General features: G+C 36.7%; 3 protein-coding genes across 6 annotated transcripts in view; all 3 read left to right on the top strand.

Annotated features, from left to right (window-relative positions):
* Nucleotides 1-2,768, top strand: part of ano6 (anoctamin 6) — a 38,600-nt gene extending 35,832 nt beyond the window's left edge. For both annotated transcript variants that reach the window (XM_044108570.1, XM_044108569.1), the window contains exons 20-21: nt 584-689; nt 787-2,768. In XM_044108570.1, the coding sequence (XP_043964505.1) occupies nt 584-689; nt 787-1,005 (325 nt within the window). In that variant the 3' untranslated portion in view covers nt 1,006-2,768. The remainder of the gene's footprint in view (nt 1-583; nt 690-786) is intronic.
* A 49-nt stretch (nt 2,769-2,817) lies between these two features.
* Nucleotides 2,818-8,205, top strand: pwp1 (PWP1 homolog, endonuclein). Of its 3 annotated transcripts, none has more exons than XM_044108573.1 (15): nt 2,818-2,933; nt 3,963-4,021; nt 4,104-4,285; nt 5,219-5,304; nt 5,386-5,482; nt 5,783-5,893; nt 6,012-6,142; nt 6,306-6,376; nt 6,587-6,683; nt 6,764-6,825; nt 6,904-7,015; nt 7,119-7,209; nt 7,293-7,414; nt 7,538-7,643; nt 7,731-8,205. In XM_044108573.1, exons 1-15 carry the CDS (start codon nt 2,931-2,933, stop codon nt 7,823-7,825), a joined length of 1,425 nt encoding a protein of 474 aa, XP_043964508.1. In that variant the 5' UTR covers nt 2,818-2,930; the 3' UTR covers nt 7,826-8,205. The 3 variants fall into 3 exon arrangements, with proteins under 3 accessions (XP_043964508.1, XP_043964507.1, XP_043964509.1); XM_044108572.1 differs by having other exon boundaries at nt 2,911-3,699; XM_044108574.1 differs by lacking the exon at nt 2,818-2,933 and adding an exon at nt 3,730-3,769.
* A 590-nt stretch (nt 8,206-8,795) lies between these two features.
* On the top strand, nt 8,796-10,969 carry mrpl42 (mitochondrial ribosomal protein L42). Its single transcript, XM_044108567.1, has 5 exons — nt 8,796-8,917; nt 9,297-9,360; nt 9,850-9,934; nt 10,082-10,245; nt 10,861-10,969. The coding sequence occupies exons 1-5, from the start codon at nt 8,839-8,841 to the stop codon at nt 10,904-10,906; spliced, it is 438 nt and encodes a 145-aa protein (XP_043964502.1). The 5' UTR covers nt 8,796-8,838; the 3' UTR covers nt 10,907-10,969.
* The last annotated feature ends 3,749 nt before the right edge of the window (nt 10,970-14,718 follow it).

Raw genomic sequence — 14,718 nt, 5'->3', positions numbered from 1 at the left:
ATGAAACGTGGCTGGGTCTTTCAGCATGACAATGATCCCAAACACACCGTCCAGGTAACGAAGGAGTGGCTTCGTAAGAAGCATTTCAAGGTCCTGGAGTGGCCTAGCCAGTCTCCAGATCTCAACCCCATAGAAAATCTTTGGAGGGAGTTGAAAGTCTGTGTTGCCCAGCGACAGGCCCAGAACATCACTGCTCTAGAGGAGAGCTGCATGGAGGAATGGGCCAAAATACCAGCAACAGTGTGTGAAAACCTTGTGAAGACTTACAGAAAACGTTTGATCTCTGTCATTGCCAACAAAGGCTATATAACAAAGTATTGAGATGAACTTTTGTTATTGACCAAATACTTATTTTCCACCATATTTTGCAAATAAATTCTTTAAAAATCAGACAATGTGATTTTCTGTATTTTTTTTCTCCTTTTGTCTCTCATAGTTGAGGTATATCTATGATGAAAATTACAGGCCTCTCATCTTTTTAAGTGGGAGACCTTGCACAATTGGTGGCTGACTAAATACTTTTTTGCCCCACTGTAATTGTTTCACCCTGAAGGGCAAACTAAAATATATTTTTCCTCTTAAGGTATCGAGACTTTCGGTTTCCGCCTGGACACCCCAGAGAATATCAGTACAACATGCACTACTGGCACGTGATTGCTGCCAAAATGGCTTTTATAATTGTTGTAGAGGTGAGGGGAAATCCTACTGGGGCACACGAAAAATATACATGTTTCTTATTATGAAAGCGCTGGACAAAAGTACTTACTCTTTATCTCCTCTTCACAGCACGTTGCGTACCTCACCAAGTTCATCCTCGCCTTCGCAATCCCAGACGTCTCGTACACCACCAGAGAACAGCTCAAACGAGAGAAGTACCTGACCCAAGTAATCCTTCACGAGGTTAACCTGAACCTGATGGCCAAATGCTTGAAACCGGTTGTACATGACATGTCAAGTCACATGGCAAGAAACAAAGACGATGAAGTCGAACTCTCAGAATACTGACAGAAACACCCTGCAGAAGACACTTTGGTTCACTTTGGTTTGCTGGGTTTTTGTGGCTTTTGTTCCCACAATCCTTAGCGTCCTGTGAAAAATGAATAATCGAAAGCTGTACCTGGATGTATCGTGCTCTCTGAAGAAATATTCATTTGTTTGAAAAACTTAAAGACAAGAAGAAGTGAGGAAATCATTTCTTCCTCCACCTCTAACCACTTGATTTGGTTTATCATGATGGTTATTTTTGAGCCAGTATAAAAGGGGAATGTTATAAAATAAACAAACCATTTTCCTCAGATGAATTGTTAGCATCTTGTGCCTTTAACTATTTGACTGGTAGATTTTGATTAATTTGAGTCCCAGTAGTTTTATGCTACATTTTAAGCTTCCTCAAAGTACATGTTAACATAGAAGGGTTACACATACTTTGCTCAAATGGTGTCATAAAATATCAGTATTGCATTAAAAAATAACATGCAACAACATTTGAGCTAACCATAATTTTTTGTTTGTTTTTTTGTCATTTTTATACTTGATTTAAAGGCCAAGTTGATCTGTGAAACATTATTATGTTACAAACATGAAGCTACCCAAGTGTTTATATTTAGAAAATTACATTTATTAAGCTGGTTTGATCTAGCCAAATGTATTTTTTAAAAATAAGCTTCTGCTTTGATTGCTGACGTGTGTAATTGTACACCAACAGTCTATGCATCCTGTCAAATGGGGTCAATATTTTGTAAACCTTTGACTGTTGTGAGAATAATCTCTCTTTCTGTTGCTGTATTTATGAATATTGCCGCTTTTCTACTCCTTAAAGTTACTTTGCTAACCATTAACTGTGTGTTACATTCTCGAGTAAGAAATAACGCACTTGATCTTTAGCTGTGCAATTGTGTACAAGCCAAAGTTGTATTACTACCTGTGCTGATCAGTGGTACTACAGCCATCATATATGCAAACAGTATCGTTTCTGTAAGATTTTATATATTTTTGTGTTGTCACTCATATGCTGTTATTAAACTGGTTTTTTGTTGTTTTTAATTTAACAAGAAGCAAAAACTTGTTTTATTCCTTTTACTCTGTGCTTCACTTGCAACTTTTGGACACAAAAAATTATATTTTGAACTCGTCTCAAAATAATTTTATATTTCTTTTCTAAATACCATTATCAGCTTCAGTCAACACCATGACATATAATGACTACTGTCTTATTTGTTTTTGTCTTTTAGAACTTATTTTCAACAGTTTTATTAAATTTTATCATGATTATGGGGGTAGCAACATTAATTTTGTTTTCTTTATGTAGCCTAGATAAATTGCTCCATCTTTGTCTACTGTAAGCAAATGGGTTTTTTTTTCTTAAATGTATCAAATATCTGTTTTATTTTGTTCTATAATTTTCACACCTTCCTATTATGTAATCCTTACCATATACAACAAATAGTTGTTGGGGAAGTGTTGTGGCCATTTATGCTACATTTTTGTAGTTTGTAATTTCTACCAATTTAGTTTTGTTCTTTGGGTAGTTGGAATATATTTAAGTTAATTTAAAACCAAAATTTGGAATAAATTTTTATATTTGGAATGGTTTAGATTACGTAGTTAATTGTTAGACCCTCCCATTAATTTAAGTAATTAAGAACAAGTGGGGAGTGGAGGATTGTTTGGTAAATGTCTGGAGTGGACGGGAGGTTTTGTAAAATTATTTTTTGACCACTTTTTTATACCTTCAAACATTAAATTGAGATTATTTTTCGTTTCGACTAAGTTACAAGACGTTTTTAGTCATTATTTTGTCTCTACTTTTACAATAAATAAGTCAATTCGGAAGTGCGTCCTAATCCAAAACCCACCTGTTACCACCCACGGCCTTTATTGGAAATGTTGTTTTTTTCGGAACAGAAGGCCACGACAGGGAAGTTTAAACCATGGTTAGATATTCAGGTGTCTTATGTTGTCTTTATTTTAAGAATAAAAAGAGCAGTCAGCTTGTTAGCGACCATCTACGAAAAAACGTTTCAAAAAAAGTTCAACAACTTCAAGATTTTTTTAATTTTTATTTTAGCATACACGCTTCTAATTTAATAGTTGCACTGCCATAAGGGGATATGTCAGATACATAGATTTTTAAGTCCAAGTTATTAAAGTTTTTAACGTTTTAGTGGGAAACGGCAACTTGATGGTCCCTAAAACATAGACATAAATACTGTGCCTTGGCTGCCTTAGCCCAAGCAAAGTGTTGTGCTGACTTTAGATATCCATCTTCGGTGTATTCAGCTTGATGACAACTTAAATACTTTTTTCTTTTCTCAAATAGCCGCCGATGGAGTTCCAGTATGTGTTGACAATCTAGGTTCGCTAAATTATGAAATCTAGTTTTAATTTCTGACTTTCGATAGGCTTGAAAATGTTACTTCAGCTTTTTGTAAGGCCTTTCGAAAATAATTCGGTCCTTTTCTGGGTCTTTGACGGAATTTTGATCAGGCAGCTCTTTGAACGGCCAAAGTAGGAGCGGTCCTAATCTCTCACATGTACCACTGTGTGCATGCCTGAGGTGAAACAGTTTGAGAAAGGGGAAAAAAGCACATTTTATTATATTTACTGCTGTTGGTCTACAAGTATTTTTACATTATGAGCTCCCAGATTACGTGTGTCGGGTGGGTGAAGCGTGGCGTTGCCAAGGAAACCCCTGACAAGGTAGGGAACATAAACATACAGAAGAAATCTGTCAAAACGGCAGTTTAAAGCCTTCATGATCATGCTTTAGGTGCTTTTACTAACATTTTAAATCTTCAGTCTGTCTAAAAGAAATATATGGACTAACAGATGGCATACTTTCTCCTCCATCAAGACTTCAAGAAATATCGCATATAAGAGTCACTTGAATTTAAATATAAATTTATATTTCACTTGTATTTATCACGTGTGTACAAAAAGGCTTCTGTTTTATTTTCTCTCAGGTCGAGCTGAGTCAAGAGGAGCTTCAACGCATCATTACCGAAGCTAGAGAAGATCTGGGGTAATCATTGCAAATGCAAAGATAAACGCTGATTTGATTTTGATGGCAAGCGATAAAAGCCCCTTTTTGTCATTGAACCCAGGGATGTAGCAGGGGAAGATGAAGATGAGGAGGAAGATGAAGGCATTCCACGTGATGACGATCCATCTGGAGAAACATTAGATGATGAAGAAGACTTGGATCCAAAGACCGGGAATGATGAAGAGGAGGAAGACGATGAACTGGCGGAATATGGGCTGGACAAGTATGATGAAGAGGATACAGGTAAATGGCAGAGTATTTGTGTTTTTATTTGTTCCTCCGCTTCTACGCAGCAATTAAAATCATTTGCAAAAGTATTTACACAACCTTAAAAGTTGTCTTTTTTTTGAGAAAGAGACAAGAACAACACAGCCTTCAATTGTGAAGTGGAAGGACGCTAGGAAAATGTTTTCCAAAATGTCTGACAAAACAATACTGCACATCACCTAAGCCAGGGGTGTCAAACTCCAGTCCTCGAGGGCCGCAGTCCTGCAACTTTTAGATGTGCCTCTGCTGCACCACACCTGAATAGAATAATTAAGGCTCTGGAGAACTGATCTACACAAGGTGGAGGTAATTAAGCCATTTCATTCCAGTGTTTTGTACCTGTGGCACATCTAAAAACTGCAGGACTGCGGCCCACGAGGACTGGAGTTTGACACCCCTGACCTAAGCAGAAAGTAGTATTCATTGAAATATTGCGGAGATAGCATCATGATGGGAGAGGAAGCAGAATAATAGAGTAGAAAATTGCTACTTTTATCATTACTAATAAAATTGGTGATAATAAAAAGAATCAAATAAACCTTACAGTAGTGTCAAATATATAATCTAAGAAAAGTCAAATAAATCAGCTAAAAATAAATGCATGCAGATTCTACAAAATGTATATGTAATGAGATTATTAAAAAATAGATTAAAAGTAAGATTACAGCTAAATGTTTGGCAGTATAATCACCATAAAGCAACTATGGTGCCAACATACGGACAGGCAATTGCTAATATAGCGATTCTATATATTTATGTATTATTTCCCTTCCCCTTCACATCTGTGCTATTTTGTTTTGGTCTATCACATACAATACCAATAAAATACCGTTGCTTTTCTTGTTTATGACTTTACAAAATGTAGATAAATTCAAGGATATTTAAACCATTTTATCGAATCCAATTCAGCTACTGCTAACCTTGGCGACAGTCTAGCTGGGCTCACGGTGTTCAGCTCTAATGACGAGGATCCCTACATCACCATCAAAGACACAGTGAGCATCTGTTCAGATCGGGTCTTATTTGTCCCAAATAAAGTCCCGCCTGTGCAGTCCTGTTTGTTCACCCCCGTCTAGGACCAGTATGAGCGAGAAGACTTCCAAATCAAACCCACTGATAACCTCATCCTGGCTGGCAAAACGGAGAAGGACTGCTGCAACTTGGAGATCTATAGTAAATATATCATTTTTATTGTGATAAGTGTGTTTGGTGATTGGAAAACTGGAACAATCTATTATTCCACAATCGGAAAAATAGTAGAATGGAAAAACAGTGTTCCTGCTGTGCTTCTTTGTCTAAATTTCGAAAGTCTAAATTTCTAAAACATCCACTTATCTGATGAAAAAAAATGAATCAGAATTGCGAGTCTGTGGAAATGTGTAGGAACCCTGTTTTAATATTTCATAATTGAAGTTAAGTGCATTCTTTTTTTTTAGGAAAGAGCATTTATAAATGTGTTGTGTAACTTCCCAGTTTATAACTCAGAGGAGGAATCAATGTATGTCCATCATGACATCCTGCTGCCAGCCTATCCGTTGTGTGTGGAGTGGCTAGACTTCGATCCCAACCCACAAGAGGGAAGAGGTAACGAAGCCTTCAGTCAAGAATAAGAAGAAAAACACTCCATTATTTGATAAGTCATGTTTCAAGCTTTAATTAAAAAAAAATCTAAAATATTGTCCCTTGTGCATCCACTCTGCAGCTAACTACGTCGCCGTGGGCAACATGACTCCACAGATAGACGTGTGGGATCTGGATGTGGTGGACTGTTTGGAGCCAGTCTTCTCCCTTGGGAACAAAAAGGCCTCCAAGAAGAAAAAGAAAAGCACAAAGGTGCAAAAATCCCATTAATGTTAGACAACTAGCCGCACATGCCGAGGAGGATTTATTTCATTTTGGCCTGACTATTTTATTGCTGTCACTGTGGCATAATAACTTATTAAAAGTTTGTTTTGGTGGCAAATTTTTGAACATATCACTGCGTGCTGTGTTGCAGGGTGCAGCAGCGGAGCCTGTGGAGGGACACACAGATGCAGTGTTGGATTTATCCTGGAACAAGCTGGTCAGGTCAGTGATTTTTTTTTTTTACTCCAATCTCACTTCTGGAAAAGTCTTAAAACTTTTATTAGATCTGGGTAAACATGAAAGATGACAAAGAAAAATAGCTGTATTTTCAGACGGCTGTTTTAATCATCCGTCCATCCCTCATCTGTCTGTCTGCAATAGTCAACCCGATATGATTTACATGTTTTATTTCCAACATTTGCTCATTTTAAGGAATGTGCTGGCCAGTGGATCTGCCGACGACACGGTCGTCCTGTGGGATCTGTCTCAGGGCAAGCCAGCCACAACTCTGCGGAAGCACACAGACAAGGTATCCTGCGATGCTGAAATGTTCAGGATTTGCTTTCTCAGAGTGGGCAGCCTTCAAACAACCGACTTCTTACGTTCCAGGTCCAGACGTTGAGATTTCATCCCTTCGAGGCACAGACCTTGATATCTGGATCATATGACAAGTAAGCGTGACCTTCACTGCGTCTTTGCCGACAGATCTTTGTAATGGTTTCGCATTAACGTCGGGGTTTCCTCTTTAGGACAGCCGTCCTTTATGACTGCCGGAATCCAGACAGCAGCTTCAGAACCTGGAGGTTTAGTGGGCAAGTGGAGCGGCTGGTGTGGAACCACTTCTCACCCTTTAACTTCCTGGTGAATACTCAGAACTTCAAGCATACTCATTTACAATAACTTGCTGCAGTATTTGTCTGTTAGTATTTATCTGTGTGGTTGCATGTGTGTGTGTGTGTTTAAGGCCAGCACAGAAGATGGTTTCGTCTACTGTCTAGATGCCCGCACCGATAAACCATTGTTCACACTAAAGGCACACGACGAAGAAGTGTCAGGTTTGTCAGAAGCTGATGGGAAACTTTTTCGTTTTGTGTCGTTCATGGTGGAATAAGGTGACATTTGTATTGAACTTTTGCAGGTTTAGACCTCAGCAGCCAGATCAAAGGATGCCTCGTCACCTCATCTGCTGACAAACACGTGAAGATTTGGGACATTTTAAGCAACAAGCCCAGCCTGGTGCACTCTCGAGACATGAAAATGGTGAGAAGTTGCGTGCACTGTTTTGCAGTCGAGGTTTGAATTATTTTAGATGAAGCTGTAGCTGTGGAATGTCTTTTAGGTTTTTGGGTGGTGAATTGAAATTTGTTTTTGGGGTGTGAACAGGGGGTGCTGTTCTGTGCTTCGTGTTGCCCTGATCTGCCCTTCGTCTACGCCTTCGGGGGACAGAAGGATGGCTTGCGGATTTGGGACATAAGTGACGTTGCAGCAGGTACATCTAATCCCTCTGAGTTTTTTCCTTTTCCTATAACTTTCTTACTCTCTTCATACAACTGCCTCTTTTCCTGTCTGCTTTTAGTGAGCGAGGTGTTCGGCAGCCGAGAGCGCATGACGGTGAACCCGGGAAGCCAGGCTTCCTCGTCTGCAGCCACAGCAGACATGGAAGTCTCCTAGGGATCTTCTGGATCCTCTGTAATCATAAATTAGTTGGATTACCATGGAAACCCAGCAGGTTTCCCTTTTGTGCCTGGCTGCGAGAAGGGCAGAACTAGCTAAATCTGAACTCACAGCATTGAATAAAGACTGACCAACATGTGTCTAAAAAGACTGGAACACAAACTACCGGTAGTTAATAGAATAATTAGACAGAAATGCTATTTTTTATAATTGTGCTAGTAAACATCGTACACATTTTCTCAGATCTTTGCCCCGGTGCCTCTCTCTGTGCATTAGAAGTACAAATCACTACTAAAAGTAGTAGTACTGATTTACCTGTCCACAAGAAATAAATCAATTAAATTGTTTTACAGTAATTACAAATGTAAAGTTACCAGATATGTTGCTGTTGATTCTGTTTTTATTTTTTATGTGGATCTTCATATCACCTTTGGTCTATATTTGGCATTCAGTTGTAAAACAAACATTTTGTTTAAGGTAGATCAAATAGGCTGCAAATTCTTTAGCGATATCAGTCTATGGCTTCTGGTTATAGCCTATATATTTAGCATCTTTTTTGCTGAGGTTTTGGTTCCTGTTCATAACATTAGCACCATTTAAATCTGTTTAAAGCAATTAAAAACTGTCACTGTGCGTTGTAATGAATAGAAGTGATTTTTGAATAAATTTTGTTGCAATATAGTGGAAGAATACAATAATTTCCACCGAAGTACCCAAGACACTGGTATTTTACAATTATGTATAACTTCGGGTTGGTCGATCAACATCTTAGTAAGATTCCATGAAAATACAGAAGCATCCTACACAGTATCTAAGTTGTTTATTACCAAAGTTTCTTTACTTAAGGTCCAGACTGGTATCTTAAGCTGCTAGGGAAAGTAACGTTTTCAACTTTTAAGATCTTTTACTTAGAAATAAAGTCGTTATTTATTCAGGTAGTAAAGAGGAACCTTTGATCGGAATGCTTAGTCGGAACTATTATTTTGACGCACACTCCATAATAACCGAGCATGGCGTCAGGTCACTTGTGCAAGCTGCACAGCTCTGCATCTCGACTTTTATACGGTGCTACGCTGCGAAATGTGCAAAGTAAGTATTGTTTTTACTCATAGCGAACCAGTAACACTTTTATAGTAGTTGAGTTTCCCATTTAAAGCACCTTAAACACTGACGATAGCTGCTAAGGCTAACAGTGGGGCTAACCTTGACGTATGTCCAACTCTTTTATTTAGTACATCGTCGATGTTAATACAGATTTCTCTGTGTGAATACAGAAAATATTTTAATTTAAATACTGTATTACATATTTCAATACGTTATCTTTTCAATATAACTGTGTATCTTATTTATTTTTAGGAAATACATAACGTGCTCATGTAGTCAGTTTAAAGTAGTTTTTGTGGCACCTTCATTGGACCGTGTTATTGTATTGATGACGAGTTGTATCCCTGCTTTTTTCCCTTTGCAGCGTGTTTGGTGCCACTTCGACAGAAGTCCGGTGTTAACCCTTCTTTAATTCAAGGCCATAACTGGTGTGTTACTTTGAACGTCTAAATACACTCTAGTCTAGGCAGTGGTGGCCTAAAGCTTTGAGACTGGCAGAAAATTAATTTTTTTCCACAATCCTTATGGCTTCACTTGTTGTGAAGCTATTTTTGTTGAGTCTCTGTTGGTATTCACAATGTTTATTGTGAATATTAAACGTTTTGCATAAACTTTATGAAATGTTGAAGAACGCGATTTTGATCTCTCTCAAAACGCTTTACTGATTGTAGATCTAAATGTCTAAATTTACTCTCTGTAAGAATTAATAGTTATTAGAACATTTAACAAGTGAGGGATAATTACATAAAAAAATGGGTCAATATTAAAGTCACTTCGCAGTCAGAAATTGACAGATTTGATCCTTAATCATTAATCAAATCAAAATCAAATTTTTATTTGGTTGCATGTAGTAAAACGAAACACCCAAATTGTTGAGCTACATCTTGGACATTAACTTCTTAATTTCTATCATTTAGTGAGGTGGAAATAGGTGTTACATCTGATGGGAAAACCATAGTATGCTACCATCCTGCTGTTGACGTTCCATATGAGCTCACTCAGGTAAGCTCACCAACTCAGGCCAAACCGTTTTTTTGGACTATTTAAACTCATGAAGTTGTTCTTGAACTGCAACGTCACGCTATATGTATGATAGGATAAGCAATATGAGTGTGCGCATGAAAAAGTATTGGGTGTGCACCTCTGCAGCCAATAGAGCGACCAGACCCTCTGACCAACCAAGCAGAAACCCACGATCAAGTTTTGAAAGCCCACCTCAGCAAAGAGGTGCTGGATGGCAAAAAGGGGCCGACTATAGAGGAGTTGAGCAAGATGTTCTTCACCACCAAACACCGCTTTTATCCTAAGGGACAGTAAGTATACAAATACAACAACTTTTAAAGAAGCAGTGTCTCACAAAAGTATTGTACACCGTGGCGTTTTTTACATTTCTGTGGTTTATTGGGTTTTTATGAAAGAAGCAAACATGGAGGGGTGCCTCAATGGGAGTTGCAACAAAAAAAATGATGGATGGTTTTTAAAATGCTTTACGGAAGAAATCTGGTTAAATCTGGTGGTGGGGAAAGATAAACGTTCTGCCCCACTGTGAAAGATTTGCAGCTAAAGTTAGCTCAGCAAACTCAAGAGGGCTTAATACACACACATCACATTTCTGGAAACCTATATATTTGTTTCTCCTCTTCCCACTTTTATTACTTTGCATTGAACTATAGCTTAAAATGCCATTGAAGACGAGAGTGAAAATGCTTTTTGCTCTTTGTAGTTTGTGTAACATAAAACTAAAACTGGTATTATAGCAGTTAAAGATGATCATACAATTTCTTCTACTTCTCTCACATTAACAACACTGTTCTGTTCCTATGTACATGTCTACTGTATAGACCAGGCCTATCTTGTTTTTATTTCTTCACTATCTGAGATTGAGATTGATGTTTCCAATATCAAACAATCCTTTTCACTGTTCGCAGGTACGTCTCGAGGCGCATCAATAAAAACCCCCCTAAGGACAGATAATCAACGTGCATAAACTGATGTTCGACTTGTAAAAACATTGTTTAATAAACTGGTGAATATTCAGTCTGTTGTCCTTCATCTGTTCACCCCTCTCCCTCCATCAGCATCAAACTAACATATAAGAGAAATGGGGAGCTACTGTTGTATAATGCTGGTTTGAAAAAAATTAAAAGTTTGTTGAAAGTAGCTGCAGTCCAGACATTTTATTCTAGCAACACAAATATAGAATGATCAGGAAAACCTGATTTTTTTTTTTTTTGTTTGGTGAAAGAAATCAAACTGACCTCATGTAGTACTTTTAAACCTTTTTTTTAATTGTTCTAATATTTTACATGTCTTTTCTTTATGCACTCAGGGATTTATATGTAATGGCTTGTGCATATTAGTTTATAGATCTAAGAAGATTTGTTGGTTTTCTTTGCTAAATATTTTTATTAAACCTTCGTCGGCATATTCGCTGCTGGTTAGATAAACATGGATTTTTGTGTAGCCATGTTTTATAACAGTTCACATTTTTAAGTATTGCTTTGTCATAAGAACTTCTGTTCTTAGTTGCTGCAAGAAGCTATTTTCATGTTGTTGTGTATATAAATGGCATGTTATTTTGTCTTTCCCACAGTGAGAAATGTTATTCCATATTTATAATACAAACTGAAGTTCATAGAAACTTGAAACTAAAAAAGTTAAACAAAATCATCAATATTGTAATGTGGGATTGTTTTCTCCACTGGATTTGTGCTAATTTCTAAACAGTTGTTGAAAATTTGATGAGACAAAATTTTTTTTTTTCAGTTTTGCATATTAAAATGGAAAATCTAAACATGTTTAAAACAATTATTTACCTCAATTAATATTTAGCAGTTTCCTTACCATGTATATCTGTATATATTGTATCATAATAAAAAAATAAATAAATAGCCCTTATGGAATGGCAAGAAAGGAAAGACCTGTTTACAGTTTGCAACACATTCATGAAGAAGTTGCTGTGATCAGATGAGACCAAACATGTTACTTTTGAACCTAAATGCAAAGACAAAAGACTTAACACTGCATAAATGCCAAGATACACCTGTTCTCACTGTGAAACACGATGGAGTCGCCATCATACTGCTGTTTTTTTTTCTTGTAGGTTCTGGGAAGCTCTTCAGAAATAATGGAAAGATGGATGATACTTTCACCAGTCGTTCTCCTGGCGAAATCTGGGCACTTAAGGAAGAATGAATTAAAACTTTATTTATATGATAACTTTCTAGGTTAAACAAAGTGCTTCAAAACAAATTTAACCAAAATTTTAATTTTCCTTTCCTGCTTCGAAAGAAGGAAACAACTTTGACACCCCTGATTTAAATATAAGCTCTGGATGGCTGAATTTTGGAGTCACTGCACATATGTTGGAATGGCCCAGTCAAAGTTCTCTTCAGTAGACTAGTCGCAAACCCAACTAACCCAATAAACATGAGTTTATTGGGTCAAAATAACCTTTTGAAAAATAACCTTTAATCAGGCACTTCCATTAACTACGGAAGAGGATTAGGGCCACTGAAAAAAAAAAAAAATTATGGCCCAGAAAAAAAAAATCTCAGAATTTTCATGTAAAAAAAAAAAAAAAAAAAAAATCCGGGGCCCGGAAAAAAAAAAAAAAAAAAATTCCGTGGCCCAGAAAAAAAAAAATATCAGAAAACAGAATTCTGACTGATGGACGCCAGCAAGCGACCAGCTTCAGAACCACGGACGCGAGTTGTGGCAGACAGCTAACGTTCTGGGGAAAATGTCTGATTTAAGTGACTTTTTACGTGCCAGAGGAGTCCCCGAATCTTCTATTGCACTAATGGAAGAACAAAAGGTGAGTAAATCAAATGAGATAGTTTGGTGTCTAAAGCCGAACGGTTATGGCTAGTTGTTAGCATATTTGTTAGCTTACGTGGTTAAAGGAATAAACTGATTTACAAAGTTAAATCACACAGATGAACAAAGGATGTAACAGCTGTTGATTGCTGGAATTGTCCAGTAAATGTTTGGTGCGTTTATTTCATTGTTCTGTTTGAATGTTTTACAATGAAACTAAGGTTAGCTGAATGTCAGCCACCTTCTAAATAAGATATCTGCTGTGTTAAATTGTGTAACTTTTAGTTCAGTGGAGGACAGAAACTATGGTATAAAGTGACATCAACGTCTATATATGCAGTATTTAAAAGGAAAATGCATGACTTGCACCAATCTGCGGCTGGCTGTAGATCTGATCTAGGATCTCTTCACCAATGTAAAAGGTCACTTTAACGTTGATGTGCAGAGTAAATAATTATCCTTTCTCATCTGTTTGTGTGCAGATTGACTGGGATGTCGCAGCAACGCTGGAAAATTATGGAGACAGAATCGCCACCTTCAACTTCTGCTAAAACAAACTGGTCAAAAAAATAATCTGAACTTTGTTGTTGCTTATGGTAGAAAACAACTGGGAGGCCTCAAGAGATCCACTTATTGCTGCTGATTTGTACATAAGGTTAAGAAAGAAAAGTATTTAGCAACTTTCAGTGGCATAAAAAGAATTTAAAAAGTGTTGCTGTTTATCTCGATCATACCATTGGATAGTTTTTGCAATTTCTGATAGGAGCCCTCTACACAGGTCTTCTTGCACTGCATCTAATTAGACATATTGTCTGCAAGCAAACATAAAATTTTTGTTTTCATTCTGCCAGAACATGAAAGTGTATTGTTGTTATAATTTAAATATAGAGTTCTCATGATGACCTGGTTTTAAGCTGCTACTGTGCTGATAAAAGTTAAACATACAGTTTGAGTGATGTTTTTCTTTCCCAATTCAGTTTGTTTTGCTTTCACAGTTATTAGAAGGAACAATGCTAATGCAAAGTTAATTATTGTTCTATGATAATCAGTTATGTACCAAATGTATGTTTTTAAAATGGGTATGCTACTTCATGAAAATTTTATTTTTCTTCTAACACAATGCTGCTCTGTTAAATTAAAGAAATTGACAATGTATGTTTGAGATGTGATCAAAATGGCAGCACAGCAAAAAGGATGTCATAAATTTATAAACCTGTTTTCTGTGAAAAACAAATGAATTTCATTGTGTTTACCAAGTGTTTGCATAGTACAATTGATTACAGATATTTAGGAACAATTGATAAAAAGTCATATGAAATTGTTTTTCTCACTGTCTTTAATTATAAGAAACAAAACCTTTCTTGTTTTTTAGGGTTTCATTTGCTCTTTCTTTGAGAGTGGTCAGATAGGAAAGTGAGTAATACGAGAGAGGAAACTGCGCAACACAGGTCATCAGGTCGGGACTCAAACCTGTGATGTCCACGTTCAGGACTGAGGCCTCCATACAAGGGTTGTGCTTTTTCAACACACCACCCCAACTTTTATTATTTTAAGTTAGTTAAAATTAACAAAATTGTATTTGCTAAATTCCATAAAACATAGAACATTTTTAAGAGTTTTTATAACTTTTCAAATTCAGCAGTTTATGTACTTCTGATTATTAGACCTGTTCAAATGAAAAGCAAGCTTAATTAACATATTGAAAACCATAACAGAAAAGTATTGGGTAAAGTAACATTTTATTAGCAAAATATTACAAAAACATTTATTTTGCTATTCCAGCTGGTAATTATAATTTTATAGTTCTCTAACAATATTTTTCTTGTTACCGTTGAAGGTTTCTATTCAGCAGCTGGAGATGTGAGATCAAGTCAAGATGCTTTTGGATGTAATAAACAGTTATTCATTTTTTTGTGGCCACTTCATTGTATGAGTTGAATCCAGGGATAATAAAAGAAACTAATCTT

The sequence above is a fragment of the Gambusia affinis genome, linkage group LG23, assembly GCF_019740435.1.
Source record: "Gambusia affinis linkage group LG23, SWU_Gaff_1.0, whole genome shotgun sequence".
NCBI lineage: Eukaryota > Metazoa > Chordata > Actinopteri > Cyprinodontiformes > Poeciliidae > Gambusia > Gambusia affinis.
This window is presented reverse-complemented; position numbering and strand designations above follow the sequence as displayed.

What these genes read in the sequence shown, in the direction of transcription:
- pwp1 (XM_044108572.1), top strand. Translation starts at nt 3,634, where the DNA reads ATGAGCTCCCAGATTACGTGTGTCGGGTGGGTGAAGCGTGGCGTTGCC. An exon ending in CCAAGGAAACCCCTGACAAG is followed by an intron (nt 3,700 to 3,962) that starts GTAGGGAACATA and finishes ATTTTCTCTCAG; the next exon opens with GTCGAGCTGAGTCAAGAGGA. An exon ending in TCCTGGAACAAGCTGGTCAG is followed by an intron (nt 6,377 to 6,586) that starts GTCAGTGATTTT and finishes GCTCATTTTAAG; the next exon opens with GAATGTGCTGGCCAGTGGAT.
- mrpl42 (XM_044108567.1), top strand. Translation starts at nt 8,839, where the DNA reads ATGGCGTCAGGTCACTTGTGCAAGCTGCACAGCTCTGCATCTCGACTT. An exon ending in TTAATTCAAGGCCATAACTG is followed by an intron (nt 9,361 to 9,849) that starts GTGTGTTACTTT and finishes TCTATCATTTAG; the next exon opens with TGAGGTGGAAATAGGTGTTA. An exon ending in CGCTTTTATCCTAAGGGACA is followed by an intron (nt 10,246 to 10,860) that starts GTAAGTATACAA and finishes CACTGTTCGCAG; the next exon opens with GTACGTCTCGAGGCGCATCA.